The sequence below is a fragment of the Cyprinodon variegatus genome, unplaced genomic scaffold (assembly GCF_000732505.1).
Source record: "Cyprinodon variegatus isolate N-32 unplaced genomic scaffold, C_variegatus-1.0 Scaffold513, whole genome shotgun sequence".
NCBI lineage: Eukaryota > Metazoa > Chordata > Actinopteri > Cyprinodontiformes > Cyprinodontidae > Cyprinodon > Cyprinodon variegatus.
In genome coordinates this window covers 599,326-623,871 of record NW_015150966.1, presented here as the reverse complement: position 1 = coordinate 623,871, position 24,546 = coordinate 599,326, and the positions used below count along the sequence as shown (strand labels likewise).

The following is a 24,546-nucleotide window of genomic DNA, read 5'->3' as shown; positions in this document are numbered from 1 at the left end:
CATGTCTGATTAACAACAAAATGTAATTACCACGATATACAGTAATACTGAGCAGTAAATATCACTAAAAGTGACATTATTGGCCATGATTGATACTTGCATAACATTTGTCCGTACCGTTTGAGACAAAGGTTTTGTTTACAATGCCAATAGACCATAATACCTCTGAATACCATGTTGTAAAAAGCCTTATAGTAAGTTATTGCAATAATTATTACTAAGTAGAATTATTTCTTACATTTTTCCCTCAGTCAGATCTCCCATAGCAGCTCCCTGGAGGAAGTTCGTCTGGATGGAGACAAGTTTGTGCCCCCCACGCCCCGGAAGGTTGAGATGAGGCGGGATCCAGTGCTTGGCTTTGGATTTGTGGCAGGAAGTGAGAAACCTGTTGTGGTCCGGTCAGTCACTCCAGGTAATGAGAAAGACCCCCCTTCACACTAACCCTCCTAAAACAACACTGACTCATTCAGTCCACAGCCAGATCATGAGATGAAATCCACCTAAAATGTAGTAGCCTGGAGGTAAACCCACTTATGCTGATGATTCAGTGATTTTAAAAGCCCTCAATGAGTAAACGTTCATTAGAGCCTTGGCCACAAGACAGGACAAAGAGAATTGAGAATGCACTGTACAGCATGCTTTTTGTGTGTACCTGAAGCGATGTTTGGTATGTTTTGGCAGGGGGTCCATCAGAAGGCAAACTGGTCCCTGGGGACGAGATCATCATGATTAATGATGAACCAGTCAGCTCAGCTCCCAGGGAGAGGGTTATCGACCTTGTCAGGTAAGATATTTGGCTTGTGTCAAACCTGTCACAGATAATTAAATAACAACAAAAACCAAAAATACTCTTTTTAATGATGATTCTCACAAATATATTGTATTATTTACAGAGCATCTAGCCTTGTATGGATGCTTAATGAAATTGAAGTGTACTATTTAATAGATTTTTTCTCAACTTAATTGATAGATAAATTAGTAAAAGCTCTTAGTTACTAACTGAGCAACTGCTCTGTAAGTGGCAGTAAAGGAAAAGGTGTTTATTGGCCGGACTTCATAGATCTGATGGATTTGAATGGATTTTCTCAGTAAAGCTGTCTACTTGTCATCCTGTGCTTCCTTGGCAGGACATAATTGTCAGGGGCAACAATCGAAAAGAGTATCCCAGTCTTCAGACGGACTTTTCTGCCATTCTCAACATGATTCCTTTAATCACACTTTTTATTTTCTTTAATCATTTATTTATTCATTGCTTTCTGCTTATTATTGAAATCAGGTCCTGTGAGTTTAAGCACCAGGAGGAAACTCCAGACATCTCTCTCCCCAGTGACACTTACTGGCCTATTTTCCCTGTGAAACTCAAACATCAAGCCTCCAGGTGGCATTATGATCAGACCACATCATCTGACCCTTTTTCATTCAGAGACGGAGTGGCTGTGTTCTTTTCTTCCTCTGGAGGAGCTAGTTCCTCACTCTATTTCTAAGGCTGAGCGCAGGCACCATATACAGGAAGCTTATATTGCCACCTGGCTTTGGGATCATATTTTTTCAATAATTTACTATTTCATTAGGATCTTAGTTTGAGTTGGAATGTTGGCAGACAGGGAAAGAGAGAGCTTCACTCTTTTGCATAATTCTTTCTTGATGACAAACTGGACCGAAACCTACATTACCTTTCAATTTCTCCCAAAGCTTTCCTATTGTTTCACGAGATCAAGACTCTGATATTTGTAATCACTTCAAGAGGCATGACATGCAAACTAGTTTTTGCAGTCACAATTTTTTTTTCTTTGTTGAGAGTCATTGCCTCAGACTAGACATGCACCGATGTACTGCAGTTTTCCTATCCAAACAATCAATTAACCAATAAATCAATCAATCAACTTTATTCTCAACTACAATTTATATTGCAATAGAGATTTCAGTTCCAGCTATCCAATACTAATATCCAGGCTGAGCATTTCACCTGATACCTAATACTGATCTGATGATTTGATACTACTGTTGAATGACAGGATGAAGTATTTAACCAAAAGTCTGTGTGAGAATGTGTTACAGGCATCACGCAACCTATATTGATCAAGCTAATTAGTCAACATCGGAGCCAATATCCGATCCAGGTATTGGAAGGGTACATCTCTACCTCAGACTTGCAGTACAAGAGCTGACTCTCATCACGGCAACCCTAAACTCTCTTTTGAACCATCCGATTGTAAGCAGTAGGCTTTGGTCTTAAAGCACCAACATAAGTAAATCATCCTAAATAGCAAAGATGCCGGTTCCAGAACTAGACAATTCTCTTACCATGTACAGGTGCCCTGGTCTTCTTCCAAATTATCACCCTATGAAAGTTGCTGGTTTGAGAACCCCATTGGCTTGGGGGTTATTATGTAAAGGGTTTGGGTTATAAACAAGGAAAAAGTGGCTTCATAAAATAGTTTAGACTAGACTAGGAAACATTTCAAACACCTTGATTAACAAAGAAAATATTGGAACAACTGGCTTAGAAGACCCTAGCATCCTCCTGGATTAAGGCCTCGGTTGTGGGGCTTGGCTGGTGGCCTGGCCATTGCCCCTTGGGTTTAGATTGTCAGACTAAAACAGGTAACAGTAGACCAAATCCATATGTCTACAACCTGAGGAGAGAGAAGTCAAGGTATCTCAGACATGGGTGAGTGTGGGACCCTGGGTGTGATGTTGCTCTTTCTCACAATCTAGCTTTTCAAACATGTATTATCCCTCTTGAAATATATCAGGCAAAGATAAAGTGGTGAAATTACAATTTACCTGTTTTTCTCTTTTTTGTATCACAGAAGCTGCAAGGAGTCTATTGTGCTGAGTGTTGTTCAGCCATACCCAGTAAGTTTCTCCTCTTTGAGATAAATTCAATTACCCCAATAAACATTTCAGCATTGTTTTGTTGAAACTATGCAAGCAAGTCCTTAATCATGTCATACATACTGTAGGTCCTAAAACTATATCAGTCATGCCTTTCATATTAAGTAAGAAATTGAGCAACTCAAAGAAAGTCTATCCTTTTTTGAGAGCTGCCACATCTAAGACTTAGAACCACACAGGACCTCTTGTTAATTTGCCACAACAACATTTCCTAGAAAGCACCAGATGGTGGTGAGCACACAGTGCCAGGAGCATACCCTCTTTGCGGGCTTTGTTTGCAGTTCACATAATAAGTCACTGGAAATGGTGTTATGCAAGGTTTTCTTCCAATAACATACAAAAACATCAGGGCATGATCGAATACAGTAAGACATTTTGTTTGAGGTTCTTTACATTGCAGGAACTTAAACTCGTAGCTCACTGTAAAAGTTTAAAATTGTGGTACCAAACCACAATCTTTCAGTCCTTATCAATAGGATATAATTGTGTCAGTTGTGCTAATTACTTAATAAAAGCTACTTAGTAATTGTTAAATCTTCAAACATTTGGTAATCTGACAGCAACAGAGTTTTTCTCATTACTATGCTTTGGATTGCTGTTATGCTACTTGCAGAAATTTAAAGAAGAGCTAACATTTTTTATTCCCTTAAATCACACTCATGATTCATCTCAAAGTTAGAGCAGATTTTCCTTGAAATCCTTAATTTTTCTGCCTTTCTTCTTCCTTTCTCAAAGTCACCCAAATCTGCATTCATCAGTGCAGCCAAAAAGGCCAAGTTAAAGACGAATCCTGTTAAAGTCCGCTTTGCTGAGGAGGTCATCGTCAATGGACAGGTCCCAGTAAGTCACACCCAACAACTTATCTCGTCTAGATTTAGAACCAGAGATGAAATAGACAGAATTTGATTCTATATGTATTTGATATGTTATCCCTTAGCAGGGGTGTCAAACTGGTTCCAGAAAGGGCCGTGTAGCTTCAGGTTTTCTTTCCAACCAAGCAATAGCACACCAGACTCCAGTCATCTTATGAAGGGAGTCTAATCTGTACATGATGACTTGTTGATATGAATGGAGTCTGGTGTGCTATCTTTTGGTTGGAAAGAAAACTTGCAGCCAATAGGCCCTTTCTGCAAACAGTTTGACACCTGTGCCTTAGAGGGACTTCAAATGCACTGTAATCTTCTGTAATGCTATCTTGCTGTATGAAAGCACACACACAACAGCATGATGTGAGAGAGCAGTTACTATTGGCCTAACATACATTAAGAAAAGGGAGAGGGTGGGGGCCACAGATGTGAGGATAGTCTCATAAGGAGTGATAGTGTTAATACAACCCGCTTTTAAATACATTGACATACAAAGGTGTTAATACCAATTGTTTTGGGTTTTTTTGGTTTTGTTTGTATGTTGTCACCATTTGCCAGTTGTTTACCACAAATGGCTATCATTGCTTTTCTGTAAAGAGGACTTTTTTCAAAATAAAATTCTGAAAATGAGCCCTCCCTTATCAATGTGTTTTAGAAAGCCTTTTATGGTCTGCCACTGCCAGCTTTTCATGTCAGTGTACTGTTTACTGCAGCAATTCTATTTTATTCTGTTTTTGTGACTTTTTTTTAATAGTGATTTTCTCTGTTGCACCTGATCTTAGAAACTTTTTTGCTGTTGCTCAGTTATCTATAATTTTCTTTATCTATGAAGACTTCTGCTTTGTAAAATCATCTCCAGAGGTTTTAGAGGAGAACAGAAATGGCCTTCATGTTGAGCTTCTCTAAGTTGTTTGCTCTGATGCAGTTACCCCACCAGATTATGGCAAAATACATCAAACTCTCCACAACAGACACAAAAGATAAGCAGCATCTTCAGAACACTGAAGGACCTAAGCTTCCTTAAGATGTACAGATTGCTCTATTTCTATACTTCTCCGCCATCTCCCCTTCTTCTCCCATGAAGTTAATAAGTTTTAACTTAGAACATTAAGAAAATCAATCAAAATTTACAACAAAAAATAAAACTTGAACTCAGTTGGAAAATATGAAGTGACTAAAGCCTGATTATAAAATCACTGAATTGGTTGTCCACCTCTTCTTGCTCCAAGAGAGAGGGGAAAATGTCCCAGTTATTCTAAAGAAATAAGTTGAAGAGAGACACAAGCTGTGGAATAATCATACTGTCTTAGACTTAGGTCTCTCTCAGAACACCTCTCTCTCAGAATCCCCCCCTGCTTTTCCTTGAAGGACCTCTAGAGCTCATCCTGTTATCCTTCTGTGCTGCTTCTTCCATGCTCTTATCTGGTGCTTGGCCTGATGCTACTACTATTAGTGCTGGGCTTCAGCTTGTCTTCGACTTGAAGTCCTCCTACTTTCTCATGGAAGAACCCCCTCACCATCTGCATCATTCCCTTTTTAAATCTACAGCTGCTTTCTAATGTGTTGTTACATAGTTATGGTAAAGACAAGCATTTAAAAGATTAACTAGGATTCTGCCAAAAACATTAAAAACCCACTGTAAAATACAGAAAAAGGTGCACGAGAGCTTCATACCCTGCCATTCATGTTAGGCTCTGTTTCAGGGCTACCCTGTATTAGGATCAGGGACTAGGTGCCACTTTTTTAACTTATATTTACATGCAAAAACAGACAGACTCAATGAAAGGCAATCATTAATTGAAGCATCAGGGCAATGCTCAGAGCCCATGTGATTCTCTGTCCCAGGCTCTCAAGTTCTGCAGGAACTAATATGTTATATTCCAGGACTTCACTGCATTTAGCTTCAACATCTATCAGCTCTTACTATTTTTTTCTTTTCTGTTTTTAAAAAACAAATCACCATGGAATTGTACTGCCACCACTATGCTTTCCTGTTGGAGATGGGATGTTCAGTTTGACATATTTGAACATATTGCTTTTAGTGTGTTCATCCACTTTTGCTAACAGGTTCTTCTTCAACATGTTGCTATCTTGCCTACAGGGCATGCAGTACTCTAGAAAAAAAACATATTCCAGGGCATATTGTTACAGGGCCTAGCTACTTTCTGTCCAATCAACAGAGTCCTGACTAAAGTGTGAGGATCATGTAGATGTTACATCTTTTTATCTTTTTGACTGATCTCTGGTAAACATCCTTCTTGTCTTCTTGCTAGTTTAGGTGTACTGTTGTCAGGGTAACAGGGTTTTCTATTTTCAGTTTATGGATCAATTGTGTTTAAAGCTCAGAAGATCTTTTGTTCTTACTCTGACCCTGCTTTTAATTTCTCCACATCTATATATATGACATTCCTGGTATGTTCCTTGGTCTGCATGTTGCATCTGTTCTCTAACAAACCATAGAGGCTTTCACAGAACAGCTAAATTTATACTCATTAAATAAAAAAAGAATAAAGAATGCTGTATAGATATTAAAGGCATAGTGGAGGATTTTTGCGCATTTTTGAAAAGACCCGCCCTCTCCACTATAAAAAAAAGGCATATGCACAACCCTGTACCCACTCACGAGAGTTAAATGCGTGCAAGAGCATGCACGAGTGTGATCGTCTTGCACATTTACAAGTTACTGTTTGCATCACTCATACAAGCTTACTTTACAGAAGAAGCTTTGTAATTTTTGCACTATGTCAGTCTCACCACCGTGAGCATGTAGGACGGCCTTACGTAAACATATCACCAGAATGATTGACTATTAGGAGGACCACTTATTTTGGTGATCCACACGGAAAAATAACATCCTCCACTGTACCTTTAACTACACTTTTCAGATTTTTATTCATTCATTTTTACAGTAATTGAAATGACCTTACCTTAAATTAGGATCAGTTATTTAGTAATTTACACACACATTTATGAAGTGGCGCTGCCATCCATTACAGCGGCACCAGGCCATCTGACCCTAACAACAGGCAAGGCATCTAAGGGCTCTTTAGTGTTAAACCCTATAAAATACAAATAAACTACATTGTTTTTTTGTGGTTGCAAAATGCCAGGATGTAAAAATGTTTAAGGAACGTTAAAAGTTTTGCAAGCCATAGTATGTGTTACCTGAGGAAGCTTCAATAGTTTTTTTTGACAACTTTAAATTATGAATACCCCTCTTTATAAAGATACATTTGTTGATCGTACATTTTCTCTTCCTTTTTCAGGAAACAGTGAAGGACAACTCTCTTCTTTTTATGCCAAATGTTTTGAAGGTGTACCTGGAAAATGGCCAGACTAAATCCTTTAGATTTGACAGCAACACATCCATTAAGGTAGGTGCCAGTAAGGGTGTCCTTTCACACAGAAACGCTATTATGCAGTCTAAAAGAATGCTCAGGTTTTACATTATGAAGTGCAACCTTTTCTATTCACTGGGGCATTAACAGCCATATCTCAGCTGAAATTACAATGCAATCAAAGAGAAGTGGGAGTAGATTTTATTGTGAAGGAGAGGTGAATTTAGCGTTTCACATTTGCCTCCTGATTTTTTAGCAGTTTGAATTTTAAATGTATATTAAAAATTGGGAGGCTTCTAAACATTTACAGAATGAAAAGGATTTTCAAGCATGACTGGGAACTGAGCTCATGCATAATGCTGCATCTTTACCCCTTTGTGTTGTATTAACTGTGACATTGTCTACATTGAAGGACGTCATTTCGACCCTGCAAGAAAAGCTATCTATTAAGTGCATCGAGCACTTCTCTTTAATGTTGGAGCAGCGAGCAGAGGGATCTGCCAGCAAACTCATGCTCCTGCACGAGCAGGAGATGCTAACTCAGGTACAGTAAGAGCGCCATCATGATTAAGCTGTCCTTCAGTTCAAACATCTTTTTTCATGAATGTATCTCTTAAATATGGTATATATAAATTTCATGTATTTTTCCTCTTCAAACAATATTAAAGGAAATTTAGTCTTGTCATTGTATGTGCATGTCCATTGTGAGACATAATTTAAAAAAAATTGAATCATACAGCTAAAAAAAAAGTATTGCTATTTGTTAATATTTGGTATTTCAATTACAGAGGTCAAACGTTTCCTGTAGTTTTTCACCAGGTTTGCACACACTGCAGGAGGGATTGTGGCCCACTCCTCCACACAGATCTTCTCTAGATCACTCACGTTTCAGGGAGTTTGAGCTCCCTCCAAAGATTAGGTCTGGAGACTGGCTAGTCCACACCATAACCTTGATATGCTTCTTCCAGAGCCATTCCTTGGCTATCTTGGCTGTGTGCTTTGGGTCATTGTCATGATGGAAGACCCATCTTCAATTTTCTAAGTGAGGGAAGGAGGTTGTTCCCCAAAATCTCGCAATACATGGCCCCGGTCATCCTCTCCTTAATACAGTGCAGTCGCCCTGTCCTATGTGCAAAAAAACACCCCCAAAGCATGATGCTACCACCCCCATACTTCACAGTATGGTTGGTTTTCTTATGATGGTACTCATCATTCCTCTTCCTCCAAACACCATTAGTGGAATTATGACAAAAAAGTTCTATTTTGGTCTCATCTGACCACATGACTTTCTCCCATGGCTCCTCTGGATCATCGAAATGGTAATTAGTAAACGTAAGGCAGGCCTTGACATGTGCTGGTTTAAGCAGGGGAACCTTCCGTATCATGCATGATTTCAAATCATTACTGTAGGTGTTAGTGTATTACCAACAGTAACCTTGGAAACAGGGGTCCCAGCCCTTTAAGGTTGTTAACCAGCTCCTCCCGTGTAGTTCTTGGCTAATTTCTCACCTCTCTTAGGATCACTGAGACCCCACAAGGTGAGATCTTGCATGGAGCCCCAGTCAGAGGGAGATTGACAGTCATGTTTAGTTTCCTCCAATTTATAATGATTGCTCCAACAGTTGGCTTTTTTTTTTACCAAGCTGCTTGGCAATCTCCCTGTAGCCCTTTCCAGTCTCTTGGAGCTGTAAACATTTTTTTCTAGTGTCTTTGGACACCTCTGTGGCCTGACCATAGTTGGATTCTTACTGATTGTATGGACAGGTGTCTTTATGCAGCTACAGTAACAGCTGTTCCAGATTTCATGACTATAGGTGTGAGTAGTAGTAGGAACACAGACTGCTCGCTAAATCGAGAGCACTGCCATTTTGTGCTCAACTCTCTCTTCTTTAAAACTGACCCGTATCGGTATAAAGTAGGTACTAAAAATATTTGCAGCTATTAAACCATGTAAAATTTTGCAAGAGAATATTCTGACTAACCTAACCTTCTTTCTGGGATCATGCTTTAGGTGACACAGAGGCCGGGCTCACACAAGATGAAGTGCTTCTTTAGGATCACTTTTGTCCCAAAGGATCCCGTGGACCTGCTAAGGAGAGATGCAGTAGCCTTTGAGTACCTCTATGTTCAGGTATAAATGCAAGGATGCATTTATACTTATTGTTTTTAAGACTACTCAATGTTTATTTTATAATTGCAGTGTGAAAATACCCATGAATCTGAATATCTGTATTTGAAATTCTTTTCATTATTTAGTTTTATTTTTAAACACTCATTCTATGTGACCTGTTCTTTTAGATTTCAAAAGTATATTAAACTAATTGTTCCTCATTGCACTCCTCTTTCCCTCCTTATAGAGCTGTAATGATGTGGTACTGGAGAGATTTGGGTCAGAACTGAAATATGACACAGCTCTTCGTCTGGCTGCCTTGCAAATGTACATTCTGACCATTAATACTAAACAGTCTCAGAAAGTTTCCCTGAAGTATATTCAGTAAGTATATCAATATTCAAAATGCACTGTTTGACTGACATGAGTTTTTTTTTCTTTTTTGTATTTAATAACTTGCTCCAGAAGATACCACTACTTGGTGCAGTTGAGCAGATAATAACCTTACAGCTATGCCTCTGCTTCAATAGTTGGTTTTGAGATTATTTTATCCCTGATCAAAGCCCCCACTTTGAGTGATGAGAGCTACTTTTATTAAAGGCTTATCTGTATTAACTGTGTGTCGACAGGAAGGAGTGGGGCTTGGCGTTATTCCTGCCACCAGCAGTGTTATCCAGTATGAAAGAGAAGAATATCAAGAAGGCCCTCACTCATATTCTGAAAACCAACCAAAATTTGGTACCACCTGGTAAAAAGGTAAAAAGCTACTTATTTATATTTATTTATGTGGGGTTGTTTTTCTATTTTACACATCTGACTCGATGACACCACCTAGTGGAGGATTAAGATATACAGTGAGTCATGAGCTTCACATAGATATATCCACTTACATTTCTCATGTTTTGTCATAGGACAAACAAAAAAAAAGGTATATTTTATTGATGCTTTTGGTGATAAACACCTGAAGTTATTCATAATTTTGAAGTTAATTGTAATAACAAAATGTTTTCATGCTATTTCATTTACGAGTAACTGCTTTTTTATGTGTTTTTTTAACCACCTTTTACTTAGAGTGAACTGCAAGGATATTAAATGATTAATGATTAATTATACATTTATAGAGACCAAAACATGTCATGTTCCCTGTTGTAGGTTAGGCTGTGTTGTCAGGCTCTGCTGAACAGCTGCTCCATTCTAAAGTCTTTTGCAGTTTTTGAAAGATTTCTTTCCAGGACTGTTTTTTTATTTTCCCCATCCATTGTCCCATCAGCTCTAAGAAGCTTTTCCATCCAAGCATCCCCACAGTGTGACGCTGCCACCACCATGTTTTACAGTGTGTTCAGGATGATGCAGTATAGACTTTCTGTTATGGATAGCATTTTGCATGACAGAAAACAAAAAAAAAATTGCTGTTTATTTTTTTCATAAGCTCCACTATGTTCCTTGGTCTTTTTTAATGATGTTTTTTAACTAATGTTCCACAACAAACCACAGGGGAGCTGCATTTATACGAATGTTAATTACACCCAGGTGGACACTGTTTACAAATTTTGTGGCTTTTTTTTAGGTGAATTATACTTCAAGGTACAGCTAAAAAAGGGGCTTTGGAAAGAGGCTGTTTGTGATTGTAATGTGGCGAAATATGTAAAAGTACAACAGGTATGAGAGCTTCAGCAAGGGACTATGAAAGGAAGCTGTTTGCTTGTGTTTATACAAGATGGTATTTCTTTATATCTTGCATTAAAAACTTTAAAGTACTTACTTGAGTTTAATTCTGAAATTTTGTCTCCCTGTTTCTGTCCTCTCTGTAGCTGACTGCATTGCAAGCAAAGGTGCATTATCTGAAGTATCTCAGCGACTTGAGACTTTATGGAGGGCGTGTGTTCAAATCCACACTGGTGGTGAGTGAAACCATCTTGTTGTTTCGTGCGTGCATTTAAGTATCACATGCTATTAGGGTTCTATTTCTATGTTGTCTCTTTCCGTTTTACAGCAAGGAGAGAAACACACAGAGGTGACTCTGCTGGTGGGGCCCAAATATGGCATCAGTCATGTGATAAACACAAAAACAAATCTGGTGGCGCTTCTGGCTGACTTCAGTCATGTCAACCGCATTGAGATGTATTCTGAAGATGAGAAAAGGGTTAGAGTGGAACTGCATGTTCTGGATGTGAAGGTAAATAAAAATTTTATTTCTGAAGTCAGTTTGTAAAAGCCCTCCTCCTGGTTATGTTTGATTGGAATGCCTGATTGGATTGTTTTCTTCTCTCAAAGCCAATCACTCTGTTAATGGAACCTATTGATGCAATGAATCTGGCCTGTTTGACTGCTGGATACTACAGGTTACTCGTTGACTCTCGGCGCTCCATCTTCAACGTGGCCAAAAAAACAGAAACGGGTAAGGGAGCAGTTTTGGTCTGTAATGGTCATGACTCATCAGAATGTGTTTTGTTTTTAAAAATACTTTAAACTCCTCTCTGTTCCTCTTTCCCAGGCCATGCTGCTAAACCAAAACAGAATTACCAAGCAATCGAGTGTGCCTATAGCATACCCCATAAAGGATGCGAGGATAGAAATAACCAGAGGTGCAGTCAAGATTACCTAGACCAGGGATGTGAATACCTCGACCAGAGCAGATGTGAAGTCCAGCCTGTATATGTGACAGAGATCCACCAACCGCAGCACTCAGTTCGCATGGCAGAAAGAGCCGAGTGCTGCAGAGTTCCTTGTTCACAAACTTATCTCAACTTCCCAATGCCTAAACCGCCAGACTCCTCCAGAAATGCAAAGGTGTCCTTCATATTTGGGGATCCCCCACTGGACAACATGAACCCCCAAAATCTGGGATACCAAAGACTGATGGACGAAGGGCCAGAGCTTGCAGACAGTTACAGCCCTATGTACAGGCGTCTTGAGGAGGATTATAAGATGATGGATGCCATAGAGGAGGGTTATCCATACTCCACCAAAATCTTTGGTCCTGCAGAGTGCATTGAGGAGCCCCTGTTGCATGATATCTGTTATGCAGAGACAACGGATGATGCAGAGGATGAGGATGACATCAGCTGTGAGGAAGACCTGGTGATGAGTGAAATCGATAAGCCCACATTGCTGACCCTCTCAGGGTCTAGTGATGACATCATTGACTTGACCTCACTTCCTCCGCCTCCAGAGGTTAATGATGAGGAAGACAACGATGTACTTCTGCACTCTCTCAACATGGCCATTGCTGCTCCACCCCCTGGTTTTAGAGACAGCTCTGATGAAGATGAACAGCATGGGGCTGGGACTCAGACCCAGAAGGCTGGCAATGATATCCCAATATCTCTAATAGACTCGGTGCCCACTCACCCAGCAGAGGGCCCTGGGCAGCCTCTAGATGATGCGGTTGTTTCCACCTTGCAGGCACTCGAGGCCCTGGCTGTTTCTGAAGAACAGAGTCCGGCACAGTCAGAGAGCAGCACAGGTTCTCCTTTCACTATCGTAACATTCATCCACTAACATTATGCCCACTTGGTCCATTCATTTTTGATTTTCTCTTATTGTTTTTCTTTTTGTTCATTCATTTTTTTTTAATAAACTCCATTCTGTTTAATGTTTCAAGTTATGATTTATTTTTCATTCATTTGGAACATTTGTACTTAACATTGTGTCATTCATGTGGTTTTCTGGATTGTTTTTACACAAAATGCAATGGGATAGGTTTTTAACATGTTAAGGAAAATTGCAAAATAAATTAACTGAAACTGCTTTAAGTAAATGGGCCCAAACGTCTGACTTCCCTTTTATTTTCATTAAAAGGGCTGTGCTGTGCTAATCATTTTTGTAGCTGTTACTATTAGATAGACTGTTAAACCTTCGGACTCTCATTAAGGACATTTTTTCTCTACTTATTCTTTGTATGTTTTGGCATATTAAGCAATGAGTGTGACTGAGGCAGAGTTATATTAAAGTAAGACATAAGAGTCTTATTGCATCAGAATGCTTTCATTATTTTTTTTATTTCACTCCTTGCATGATACTGATTTGAATCCTAATTTATCCTAGAAGCAACAACTTAACGTGAAAACTAAGCCCCTTTCATGTGGAATATGCAAATACTCAGTTTCATTTTGATTTATTTCAATCAGTGTTTTTCACCATACAGTAGTCACACATTTTTTAGATTTGTTATTGGAAATTAGGTCCCATGTGGACTATTTCCCCAGAACATAGCTCTAAGAAAAGTAACTCTGTGGGCTTGAAAACACATTATGTACTATATCTTGGGATTTTAAAAGGCGTGGACACAGATATAGAATAGGATAGAAAAGATTAGATAAAGATAGATTAGAATGGAAAAGAACAGAATCAACTTTTTTGGTAGAAAGATAGACTAATAGAATATCAACAAAAATATGATAATAATATCTAGAATAATAATATCTAGAATAGGTAGTTACTTTAAAATAGGTTTACCTAGTCAAACTTTTTACATATTCTTGATCCTTTGACAACTATATACTTAATTTAAAAGTCAAACAAGGTCACTAAATTAATTAGCTTAGCCATGAATTAAAACTTAGTTACATCCTTTGTTTTTAACCTTTTTTTTTTGTTTTTTTGAGTAAGGCATATGTGTTCTACACGATTATTATTTTTTTCCCATCCATTCATCCATCCATCCATTGTTTGTAACCACTTCATCGTGTTTTGTGGGACTGGATCCAACTGTGGCAGGGAAAGAGATCCCAAGTCGGATAAATGGCACATGCAGTTCTAACAAAATAATAACATCACCTATAGCCCCTTTATGTATATGCTTTTAGTTCTAGTGGCCTGGAAATGCATGATGTCATAGAAAATGATGCTAAGGTATTGCCTGACTGTGCATTTGACACGGCAGGGCATATAATTGTATCACCAGTTTGATACAACTCACTTCTTAAGCAACTGTCTACTTATTTTGACTTATTCCAATGCTTAAAGACATGCATCAAGCATTAAAACAATTTTTCATTCTGTCTATAAGGGTGAAAAAATACATGAAATGACCAGATTGAAAGTGACGCAAAAGTTTTCTTTAAAGACTTGGCAGGACTTGATGTTTCAATAATCCCATTTGCTTCCAAACATCTCAACTCATGAGACAGTGTATTCCAATATGCCAGAATACAGAACCATATTTAGAGCTTCTTAAATGAATTGTTGTTTTGTAAAACATAAGGTAGCAAGTTCTATTTTTATACTGATTCATATCCATTAATCTTCTCATTAGGCCCTCTTTTTATGTTGATTAACAGTAACGTTTCTATGAATTCTGGTGGAATTATCCTTTGATATTTCCCATGTGTTTAAAAATAGATCTTTAATAAGGTATTTCTCTCTTTTTTTTTGTACACAGGTGTGCAAATATCAAGAGCATTTAGCCCAGAGTCTTCAGATTCTGGCAATGAGACAAACTCCTCTGAGATGACTGAGAGCTCAGAGCTGGCTGCTGCTCAGAGACATTCAGAAAACCACTTGAGGATGCATGTAGCCATGACAGAAGGCTATCGTGTCATGAATGAAGAAAAGGCTGAGGTTTGCCCAACTGGTGATGAGAATCCAGAGGAAGCAAAATCCTCTGCAGTAGCATCTTCTCAGATTTTCCACTCAGATGGTGGTGAGATGGAACCAGATACTATGGAAATCAAATCAGTGAGTGAATTCTTCACTAAGATGCACATGGGCTCCTTAATGAGCAGGCAAAGAGGAAAGCAGAGAGAGGCGGAGAGGAGTATCCAAGGAGATACATGCAGCCCCTTGGAAAAATCTAATTCGACTTCTCAAGATTCTGCAAAAGAAGAACTCCCTCATCTTGTAGGGAAGTACAATGCTTTCACTGTGAGAGATTCCTATTACATGAATCAACTTGATCTAGGGAGAACTCACTGCAAAGACAGGCATCAAAAATGGCAGCAGAGAGCACCGGGAAGCAAAATGGCAGAGAATCTTGCACCAGAATGTGCGAATGACTCACAGACATCCCACGCAGACAGGCTGACAGCAAAGGGAGAGAACCAGGATTCAGATGAAAGAAACCAACAGTTAAATGCCCATCTTCTCTCCCCATCCAAGGGGCCCTTCCCTGCTGAGAGTGATGCTACTTCACAGGACAATAAGCAGAAGCAGATCAAGCTTTCACAGTCAGAACAGGATGTCACACGGATGTATGAATACCACGTTAACAAGCGCATGTCATCGATACAAAGTGAAGAGGTCCATTCTCTGCAGAGCTCACAGTGCTCCTCCATAGATGCTGGTTGTAGTACTGGCAGTAGCAGTTGTGTCACTCCAATGGATTCTCCCCTTTGTGCAACCGACAGTATGCATGTGCTATCAGAGTCTTCACTAAAGGGGATTAGTTATGCAGCCGGAGCTGAGGAGAAGGCCTATGGGCCCACTGTTCAGGGAAAAGCAGGGCATCCAATGGACCCCACCCTGATAAGGAAAATCCATGCAGCTACCAGTGCTGAACCAGGGTTTGGAACAAGTCACAAAATCCCCAAGATAAAGGAAACTACAGGTAAGACAAAAAAACAAGAGAGAATTATACAGTACTTGGTTTAACTGTAGAAGTATCATTAAACAGATAACAAAGGAATTCAGTAAGCAATCGAATTTACCAACCATTCCATTCTAGATGCTGAGATATTTTATATCAGACATTGATCTTGGTGTTTGGATTCAAAAAATGTTTTTGCATAATAAAAAGATACAGAAACTGTTGCAAACTATTTTAAAATCTGTTGTTGATTGGTTGGTTGGTTGATGGTTGTCAGAGAAGCTACAACCTTTTGCTTACCAAGTGAGAAAAGAAACCATGGATTCTAGCCATATTAAATTTTATGCTTTAAAATTGTTAATATTTACTCAAGTCATTAAGCAGGACATTTCATTATTCCCTGCACTAATCAGAAGCTATTAAATAATGTCATTGTTTACATTAATGTCCTAGTGTAAACACACAGCTATGAGGAACTAATATTGATATTATTGAAGCTTTCCTTCTCTGCACATATACAACTGCTGCAAGCAACATCATATCCATCTGAGCCAGACTGTCATAGGCTTTTTTTAAAAGTAAAAAAAAACATATATTCATAATATAAGCGCAACAACTTAGTAGTGTCATATTTACAGTATACTCAGTATACAGTGCATACATTACTTATTCTCACATGACACTATGCAGATACAGACTATATTGATGAAGGTTTAATGACCTTGGTACATTGAGGGGAGTGGCGGCCTAGTGGTTAGGGCATTGGGCATGGAAAACTGAGGTTGCGAGTAGTGTTGCGCCGATGCCATTTTTTGGCCCCGATACCGATACCTGATACCTGACTGTCTAGTATTGGTCGTTATTTATACCATACCGTGTGTGTATATATATCAAGAACTGCACCCTACTGAGTGGATGTAAAATAATTGCCATCATGGCTTTGTCAAGCTGCTGCCTACCTCTGTGAAGCAGGAAAAAGACTAATACAAAGTGAATCCAGTAGAACTTTTTATTGCCTGCCTGGAATGAGTGACAATAGTTGAATTAACTTTTGGCTCTCAAAATGGTATCAGTGAACTTTTTGCTGGTACTCTCCGATACCGATACCACCATTTTAGTGCAGTATCAGGGCCCTGCCCGATACTGGTATCGGTGCAACACTAGTTGTGAGTTCGAAACCCACTCCCATAGACTGCCATTGTGGTTCTCTGAGCAAGACCCTTAACCGCTTATTACTCCCGGAGCGCCCCACGATGGCAGCCCACTGCTCCCCAAGGGGATGAGATAAATGCAGAGGTCAATTTCTCCAATGTGAGATCAATAAAGTTCAATTATTATTTGATTTCTGGTTAAAAATAAATGGTGCAGCTATTAAAAATCAAAACAAAAACTTTACAAATTTGTATTAAGTAGCCTTTAGTGTCACTCTGTGCCAAGGCCTGCTCCTCTCAGGGGGCAAAGTCTAAAGGATTTTACAGCACAGTCATTTGTGACACAGAGAGTTTTGTAATATAATGTAACTTGAATATGAAATATGAAACATTTCATCAAGGTGCCCCGTACCACATTTTTAAACCAAGCTTTAATTTAGGAGTGTAACAATTAGAAAGTAGCCAAGAGGTAAAATATAGCTTAAAAATGTTTGCCCCTCCCTGATTCTTTTATTTTTTTCATATCTGTTACACTTCTATGTTTTTAGAACACCAAACTAATTAAAATAGCAGTACAATGCAACAGTACCAAAAGCTAAATGTAGAATTATAAATATGGTTTCATTGCCATTTTTTTTTTTTTTTTCAGTAAAAAGGGAGAAAGAAAATCCAATTCTTCTCAAACTTACTTCAAGCAACTAAGAAAAAAGTTTTGGGACAGAAATTTGCTGCCATTTTTTTGTCAAATATCGGCCAAAAATGTAAACTGAGCAACATTAACATAGTTGGAAGAAAAAAAATTACTGTGAGCTAAAGTCATGGCATTAGCTTGCAATCTTAATCAGTTAATAATTAAATCTATTGTGTTTTAAGATATTGTTGAGGTTCTGACTAAATGAGATGCTGAGGTACAAACAGATTTCCTGTGGTTCATGTTGTTCTGCATTAAAAATCTAATAGTTGTTTAAAACATTTACATAGTATCTTTGTTTAATCTGTCCAAATAGTGGAAGAGCAACTTCATAGAGTATGTTAGCTGTATGTGAATTTTTGTGTACTGCTATGTGAGTTATCATCACTTGTGGTTTATTTGTCAAGTTAAACAGAAATCATAAGTCACATAAATCTTCTGTATTGACAGAAAAAAATATACATTTTCTGTCAGTTCTGCTTTAAATTTTTAAGAGGGCTTTGCAAGAAACATTAATCAATCAAGGCCTGCCACTGGTCGGCATACGATTGTCTAATTTGCTGCTTTTGTTAGTCTGCAACTGAACAGGTATACTTAATAAAAATTATTGGTGTTTGTGTATTGTCCTGATAAGCAAGGTGATGTCCTTGGTGGCTATTATAAAACAATTATTATATAGTCTATTATCTCTTTTGTTTATGATAATCTTATCATATGCAGAAAAAGGAATGTTTGACTGCTGCAGGGAGATATTTAACAATTCTCTTTTTTTCTAATACCCCTAGTGTAGCTTGCACACAGCTGAAGAAGGCTGGGAAAGACTCATCTTTCTTTCTCTGTGATAAGACCAGTACCACCTCCACAATCATGTCACCGTCATCATTACGAAGTAGCACGGAGCCTGTTGAGGTAACACTGGCCAGCCTTGAGCCTGAACCATCTCCAAGCAGCCCAACATCAAGCAGCCTCAGGAAGCTGCACAAGGTTCGGATGCTCAGGAGGAGCTGGAGCACGTTAATGCCGGGTTCCAGGAGCTTCGAAACACTAAAGGAAATGACCAAAGCCACACTTACTGGAAAGACTGTTGGTCAGAATGTGCAGTTTCCAGAGTCCCCAAAAGTGAAAAGGGCATTTTCTGCCAAAACCTTACCTAAAAGCTTGTCCCAGGCTTCAGTCAGCTTTGATTCAACTGGAAGAGGACTGTTAACCGGAGCCTCACTGTTGCAGTCAGAATCATTGGCTCCAATACCAGGTGGAACAGCGAGGTGCCATGGGTCATTTAGTCACTGCTTCCTTAGGAGAAAGCCCACTCTTCAAAGTAATTATAAAGATAAGGAGATGTATTCAGAAATCATGCTCCCTAGTAGCGGGACTTCCTTCAGTGACCAGGAAAAACCAGTCGAGAAAGCAGGACTTAACACTGATCAAACCAACATACCCACATGCTTAAATGAAATGAGTTTCAAAGACAGGCTTGCTTATATACAATCCATGAAGGGAAAAACTTACAGCTTTCATACAGGGTTTGCACTTGCACGGAAGGATGCCTTAGAAATGATTAATGTGTTGCACTGCAGTGTCAGAAACAAGTCTTTCGACATGTCGGAGGTTGGTGAGACCAACACGGAGACACTGTCCCAGGTGCTGCTTGCGCAGGCCAGAGTACTAAATGGTGCCTGCAGTCAGATGGCCACAGAGTACAGCAGCCCTGAGGAGCTGCTCCTCACTCTGACCCACAGCTTCCACACACTGTGCTGCTTAGCACAAGCCTGCATGTCACTGGTGGAGGGCCTAAGCACTGAAAATATACGCAAGGAAGTGGTGGCAAAGGTGGACGAGGTCATCATTAACTACATATATTTGCTAAAAGCTGCTGAGACAGCTGCGGGAGGGTCTCCTGGTGACCAAAATGTGAATGCATTAATACATTACTCGGCCACCATGTCTTTTGTTATAAACACACTAACTATCTCACTGAAATCACTGCTCAACAAAAAAACTGTTACTGTGTTATGATTGTTGAGTTTTAAGCCATACATAAGAGACATGGGTTTACCAACCAATGTGAACTGCTGTGAATGAAATCTTGCCTTGTGTATACAATGTTTTGTTATCTACAGAGGAAAATTAATTATAGCAACATAAGTTTTAAAGAGATTATATCTAGCCCTCTACTAAGGAGTATAATATGACTTTCCCCTAAAATATATTCTCAGATAATACATAGCAAGGATTATTTTATTGATATATTTATTTCTTTAGAAGATCAAGATGTAAATTATTTCAACCTGAAAAGCACCTTCTTTATAAACTGTAAAAAAATATACAGTAAATTGTGTTGGAGAAATAAACTACTGTATATCAAGTTTTAGACAATTCATTGCACAGGACAAGATGTTATAAAATTACAGACCTGCATACATATTTATTTGTTGAGTCACTTGATTTAATTAATATTTTACACATGAATATGTTCCTGTATTTTTGTCAACATCATTAAAGAAGTTAAAACTTTTAAAAGTATTCTCTCATTTATTGTTGTCAATTTGTGTTTTACTTTTTTTTTTGTCTGGTTTCATATTTTCTTGTTGCAGTTTTAAACTGATGCACACAAATTACACATTTTTGAAGTTTTGTTGTTATATAGGCTGTTTGAAAAACTGCATTCTCTGTGAGTGAGTTTTCCTTTTTTTTTAAACACCCAAGTTTAGCAACTAGGTTTAATAATTCAAGATTTTAGAAATCGCTCAAGTCTGAGTGGTGGTAATGCATTTGCATTAATAATGATGATGGTCTGTTTCAATTTGCATGAGTCTGTTGCAAAGAGAAACATTTGAGAAAGCAAAATCAAGAGATAAATAAGGCAACACCCAGTCAGAGTGTGTCAGGCTGCAGAAATATAGCTGTAAGTCACAAACTAACTAATATAATAATATGCCAATCATGACCCATGAGCAGTGGCTCAGGGTATCAAATGAGGGTACATGGAAAACCTGTAGTAAATATTTTTTTTTTTTATCTTCATGTAACATTAAACCATATTATTGTTGTTGAAGTTTTAAATGAATGGCTAGTCTGAAAAAGACTAATACCGCAGCCATGTCAACCATCATCAGTGGTTAAATGGTAAGTCATTAGCAGTCAATAGAAACATTTGTCAGGTTTGCATTGGGTGGTTACAGACACACAATTTATTATTTACAAGGTAAATAGGGGTTAACATGAAAAGCACAATGAGAAAGGAACAAGTAAAGCAGCTTTGATCTGTGCAGAGGTCAGATTTAAAATTAAAACTAAAATGTAACAATTTAAGATAATGCAGCTTTTTTTTTCACCTATAGCACTTTTTTGCATTGCTGTCCTTGTTTTTCAGGAAATTACTCAAAATTTTCAGGGGTTTAAAACTCCATCCTACCATGGCCCATGTCCTACAACTTTTTTCATGTGTTTCAAGCAGGGGGGTGAGCTGACTCAATACTATACAGGGGCACAATAGGGCACCAAAAAAAATGAGTGTGAGCAAGGCCTGCGAGCAAAAAATTTTTTGGGGGCACAGAAAATTAATGCAAGCACACAAGCAAATATTTTATAGCACTTATTTATTATTATAAAGCGTCATAAATAAATTGTACAATCAGACTGTTATTTTCTGCATCATTAAATATCTACCTGAGCCAAAATCAATTGAAATTGCCCACTTGCGAACTTAATTGTATATCTCTAATCTACTACTGATGAAGGCACAATTTATCATCATTAAATAACTGTCAGCAAACATGAACTTGAAAACTGAAAACTTAAAATGTGCAACTGTAAAAGGAAAAACAAAAAACACCTCTACATACATACATGTCTGCATTTATCATTTCTATTTGGGCCCATCCTATTATGGCGTGATGGGGATGATCCTATGAGGTGTGTATATCAGGGCCAGAAATATGGGACAGCTTGATGTTCATTTTTTTAACAGTAAATGGTAGCATCCAGGGCTGGCTTCATTTTTGCAAAGCTGTCCTTCAATTGTGACTGGCTTATTTTGGAGAGTTCGCCTCTCTCAACTCCGCTGTGTGAGTGGAGCTGTGAAAGCGGAAAATTAATTAATTAAAAAATCAGTGCCCCAGGCATATCCAGGCATCGCAGATCCACAATAGGGCACTTGCCCCTGTGAAAAGGGTCTGCCGACGCTGATGGTTTCAAGTCCAAGACATCTCATGATTTTAAGTTCCAGAGTTCTGCTGTCGACCTATTCTGGTGATTCAAGTGTGCTGATAGAGATATTCCCCTCATAATGTTAAATGTTATAAACTTAATATATATCTGTATGTGCATGTGTCTAATACAACGAATGACATAAAAAATTCCAAAGAAATTATTTCATATGAATGGAGAAAACAAAAAACAGCAACAACAAAAACAACATATTGATCCCATTAGGTTAAGACTGGCTCCAGCCACTATAGATTTATATAAGCCAAGAGATATATAGAGCAGTTATGCAGAGAACAATGTATACAACATTATTCTCTAAAACGTTAAAAGGTTTTTGGCTCAAAGTGGAAAGTTTAACATAGATTCGTTTCATTTAGTACTTTTATGAGTTTGTTACAAAGTTATTAAAGTTTATAATTGCATAAAAATCAGAACAATGTTATTTTTATCTATGTGACTTATGTAGGGCATTTTGTAGTACTCAAATTAAAAGATAAAACTAAATACCAAGAAACACAAGTATTCAATTGTTTTTATTTTTTTAATATTTGTTTTGTTCTCTTTTTGTTGCTTTTTTGTTTTTTTTTAACCAAAATAATTAAACAACTCTCTAAGTATCTAGCAATGGGTTTACCAAGTTATTATATGCAGAAAAGACAGTTAGGTGCACAAAAAAGTCCAGCTTAGATTTGGCTCACTATGTCTTCTATAGTAAAAGAACTTGAATTGACTTTCTCTCTTTAATATATTTGTTCTGTCTAATATTGAGCAAAGAGTCTAATAAGAAACAGTTTTCTGTGGCTTTCTGCATTTGGCTGAGGATCTGTCATGCACACTATGTGAACAGGTGAGCATGTAGGTCGCTCAGCCTTGAAGCCACAAAGGAGCCACAGATGACAAAAAAAAGATGTTGCAGCTTTGAAATGTAAATTTTATACCCAAAGCTTAACCCTAGATTTCACTTTCCCTTGTAACTTTCAGAGAAATGAAACCAATCTTTTGGAGGCATTCGACTGTGCCATTATATTGTATAGCTTGAGAAAGATTCTCAAATTCTTTAACCCCATATTATAATTAGAATATATGCTTTATGGTCTCCATAGATCTTTACAAAAAAAAAGAGAAACAAATCCACTATGGTAGAAGATGAATAATTTTGATGTGTGAGGTGCAGGTGGGTAGTACCTACTTACATTTACTGTACTTTAGTAACTTTTGAACAAAATATACTATTAGATGTATTCTTATTGCCCTCTACTTTATACCTTATCTTGACTAAGATCTGAATAAAATATTGCAACTCTTACTTAAGTAAATTGTTTGACTACTCCACAAATCCAAAGTAACTTCACTAAATAACATTAATTTAATTTAAAAAAGGTTCTTCAGAGTGTGTTTTTGAAACAAATGCTTGGTTGAACCTAGCAAGAGATTTAAAGCTCAAGCTAATATACAGAAAGAAGTAAATATTGTTACTTAAGGTTCTGGTTTCATAGGTTTTATACTGAAATGTTTATGGGTTGGGAAAAATGTATTTTTGCCTGAAATTGTTAGTTTCCAATTGCATAATTTGTTTTCTTTTATTTATTTTATAAAACTACTTTAAACACCAAAATTTGTACTTCATTTTACATATTGGCACGTCTTTATTATGTAGTTTTAAATATAAGATCTAATGATGAGTTATTCAGTACCCGAGTAGACTCTTTATAAAATAATTTTTTACTACATCAATAATTATTGGATGGCTACTTTTTACTCTTATTTAAGTAAAAAAAAAATGAAATAGTGTTGCTTTTACTTGTGTATGATTTTTGGGTTCTCTACCCACCACTAGAACAATAGGGAAGTGATGCTGGTCAATTATACACATAATTGGTTTACACAGCCACCTGCTAGTTTCATGTGTTTTCTTGAGCTGACAGCAGAGCAGCTCTTTCAGTATTATTCTTGCATTAACCAAAGCAGAAGGACTTTGTCACATATTCTGACAAAAATAATGTCCCTCCACCTGGTGAGTAAACAACAATTCTTGAATAATCAGATATATTCTATATAGAGCTGAACTCTTTTTGATTAGATTAGGAATGTAGTTTTGCAAAGATATGACTCAATACATTAATAAAGTATGAATTAAAAATAAATGTTTCAATCATATGATTCTGGAGTGCAACACATTTTGTAACATGGAGACATTAGACAGAGTATATTTCAAGCATTTATTTCTGTTAACACTTATCATGTTGGCTGACAGCTGATAAATTGTTATATTTTGCAATTATAGTGGAGACATCTGGCCAAACTTTTATCTGGCAGATGACTGCTGGAAAATTTTGTATTAATTTTTTTTTTTTTTTAAAGCAGTCTTTTCAAAAGACTCTGGATACAAACATATTGACAGAGTGGTGAGTGAAAGGGAAAAAAAATGTCTTAATAAAAAACGATAAAAACAACCTTTAGAAAGATTGTCAATATAAGCCCAAAGTTTATTGACAATTACAGTATAGACTGCAGCTAGATCTAGTTTTTCTATGAGGAGGACAAAAGAGTGAAATATTCATTTAAGATTAATTTTAACTCAACCTTAGCTTAATGAACCTCTCAGTAAATAAACAAGCTGAATGCCACCATCTCATGCAGCATTTTTGGAAAATGAACACAAACTAATGGTTGAAATATACTTTTGTGTATAAAGACCTATGTAATATACTTTATAGGAATATATTTACTGAAATGAAACACATAGAATGTTGAAAA

The 24,546-nt window shown here is 37.6% G+C and overlaps 1 protein-coding gene across 1 annotated transcript; it reads left to right on the top strand.

Moving 5' to 3' along the window:
- Positions 1-254: 254 nt before the first annotated feature.
- LOC107094905 (FERM and PDZ domain-containing protein 4-like) lies at positions 255-20,061 on the top strand. Its single transcript, XM_015390796.1, has 15 exons — positions 255-412; positions 682-784; positions 2,814-2,859; positions 3,634-3,738; positions 7,031-7,138; positions 7,515-7,646; positions 9,114-9,233; positions 9,460-9,596; positions 9,842-9,968; positions 11,024-11,113; positions 11,206-11,388; positions 11,487-11,610; positions 11,707-12,678; positions 14,596-15,759; positions 18,371-20,061. Exons 1-15 carry the CDS (start codon positions 334-336, stop codon positions 19,594-19,596), a joined length of 4,716 nt encoding a protein of 1,571 aa, XP_015246282.1. The 5' UTR covers positions 255-333; the 3' UTR covers positions 19,597-20,061.
- The last annotated feature ends 4,485 nt before the right edge of the window (positions 20,062-24,546 follow it).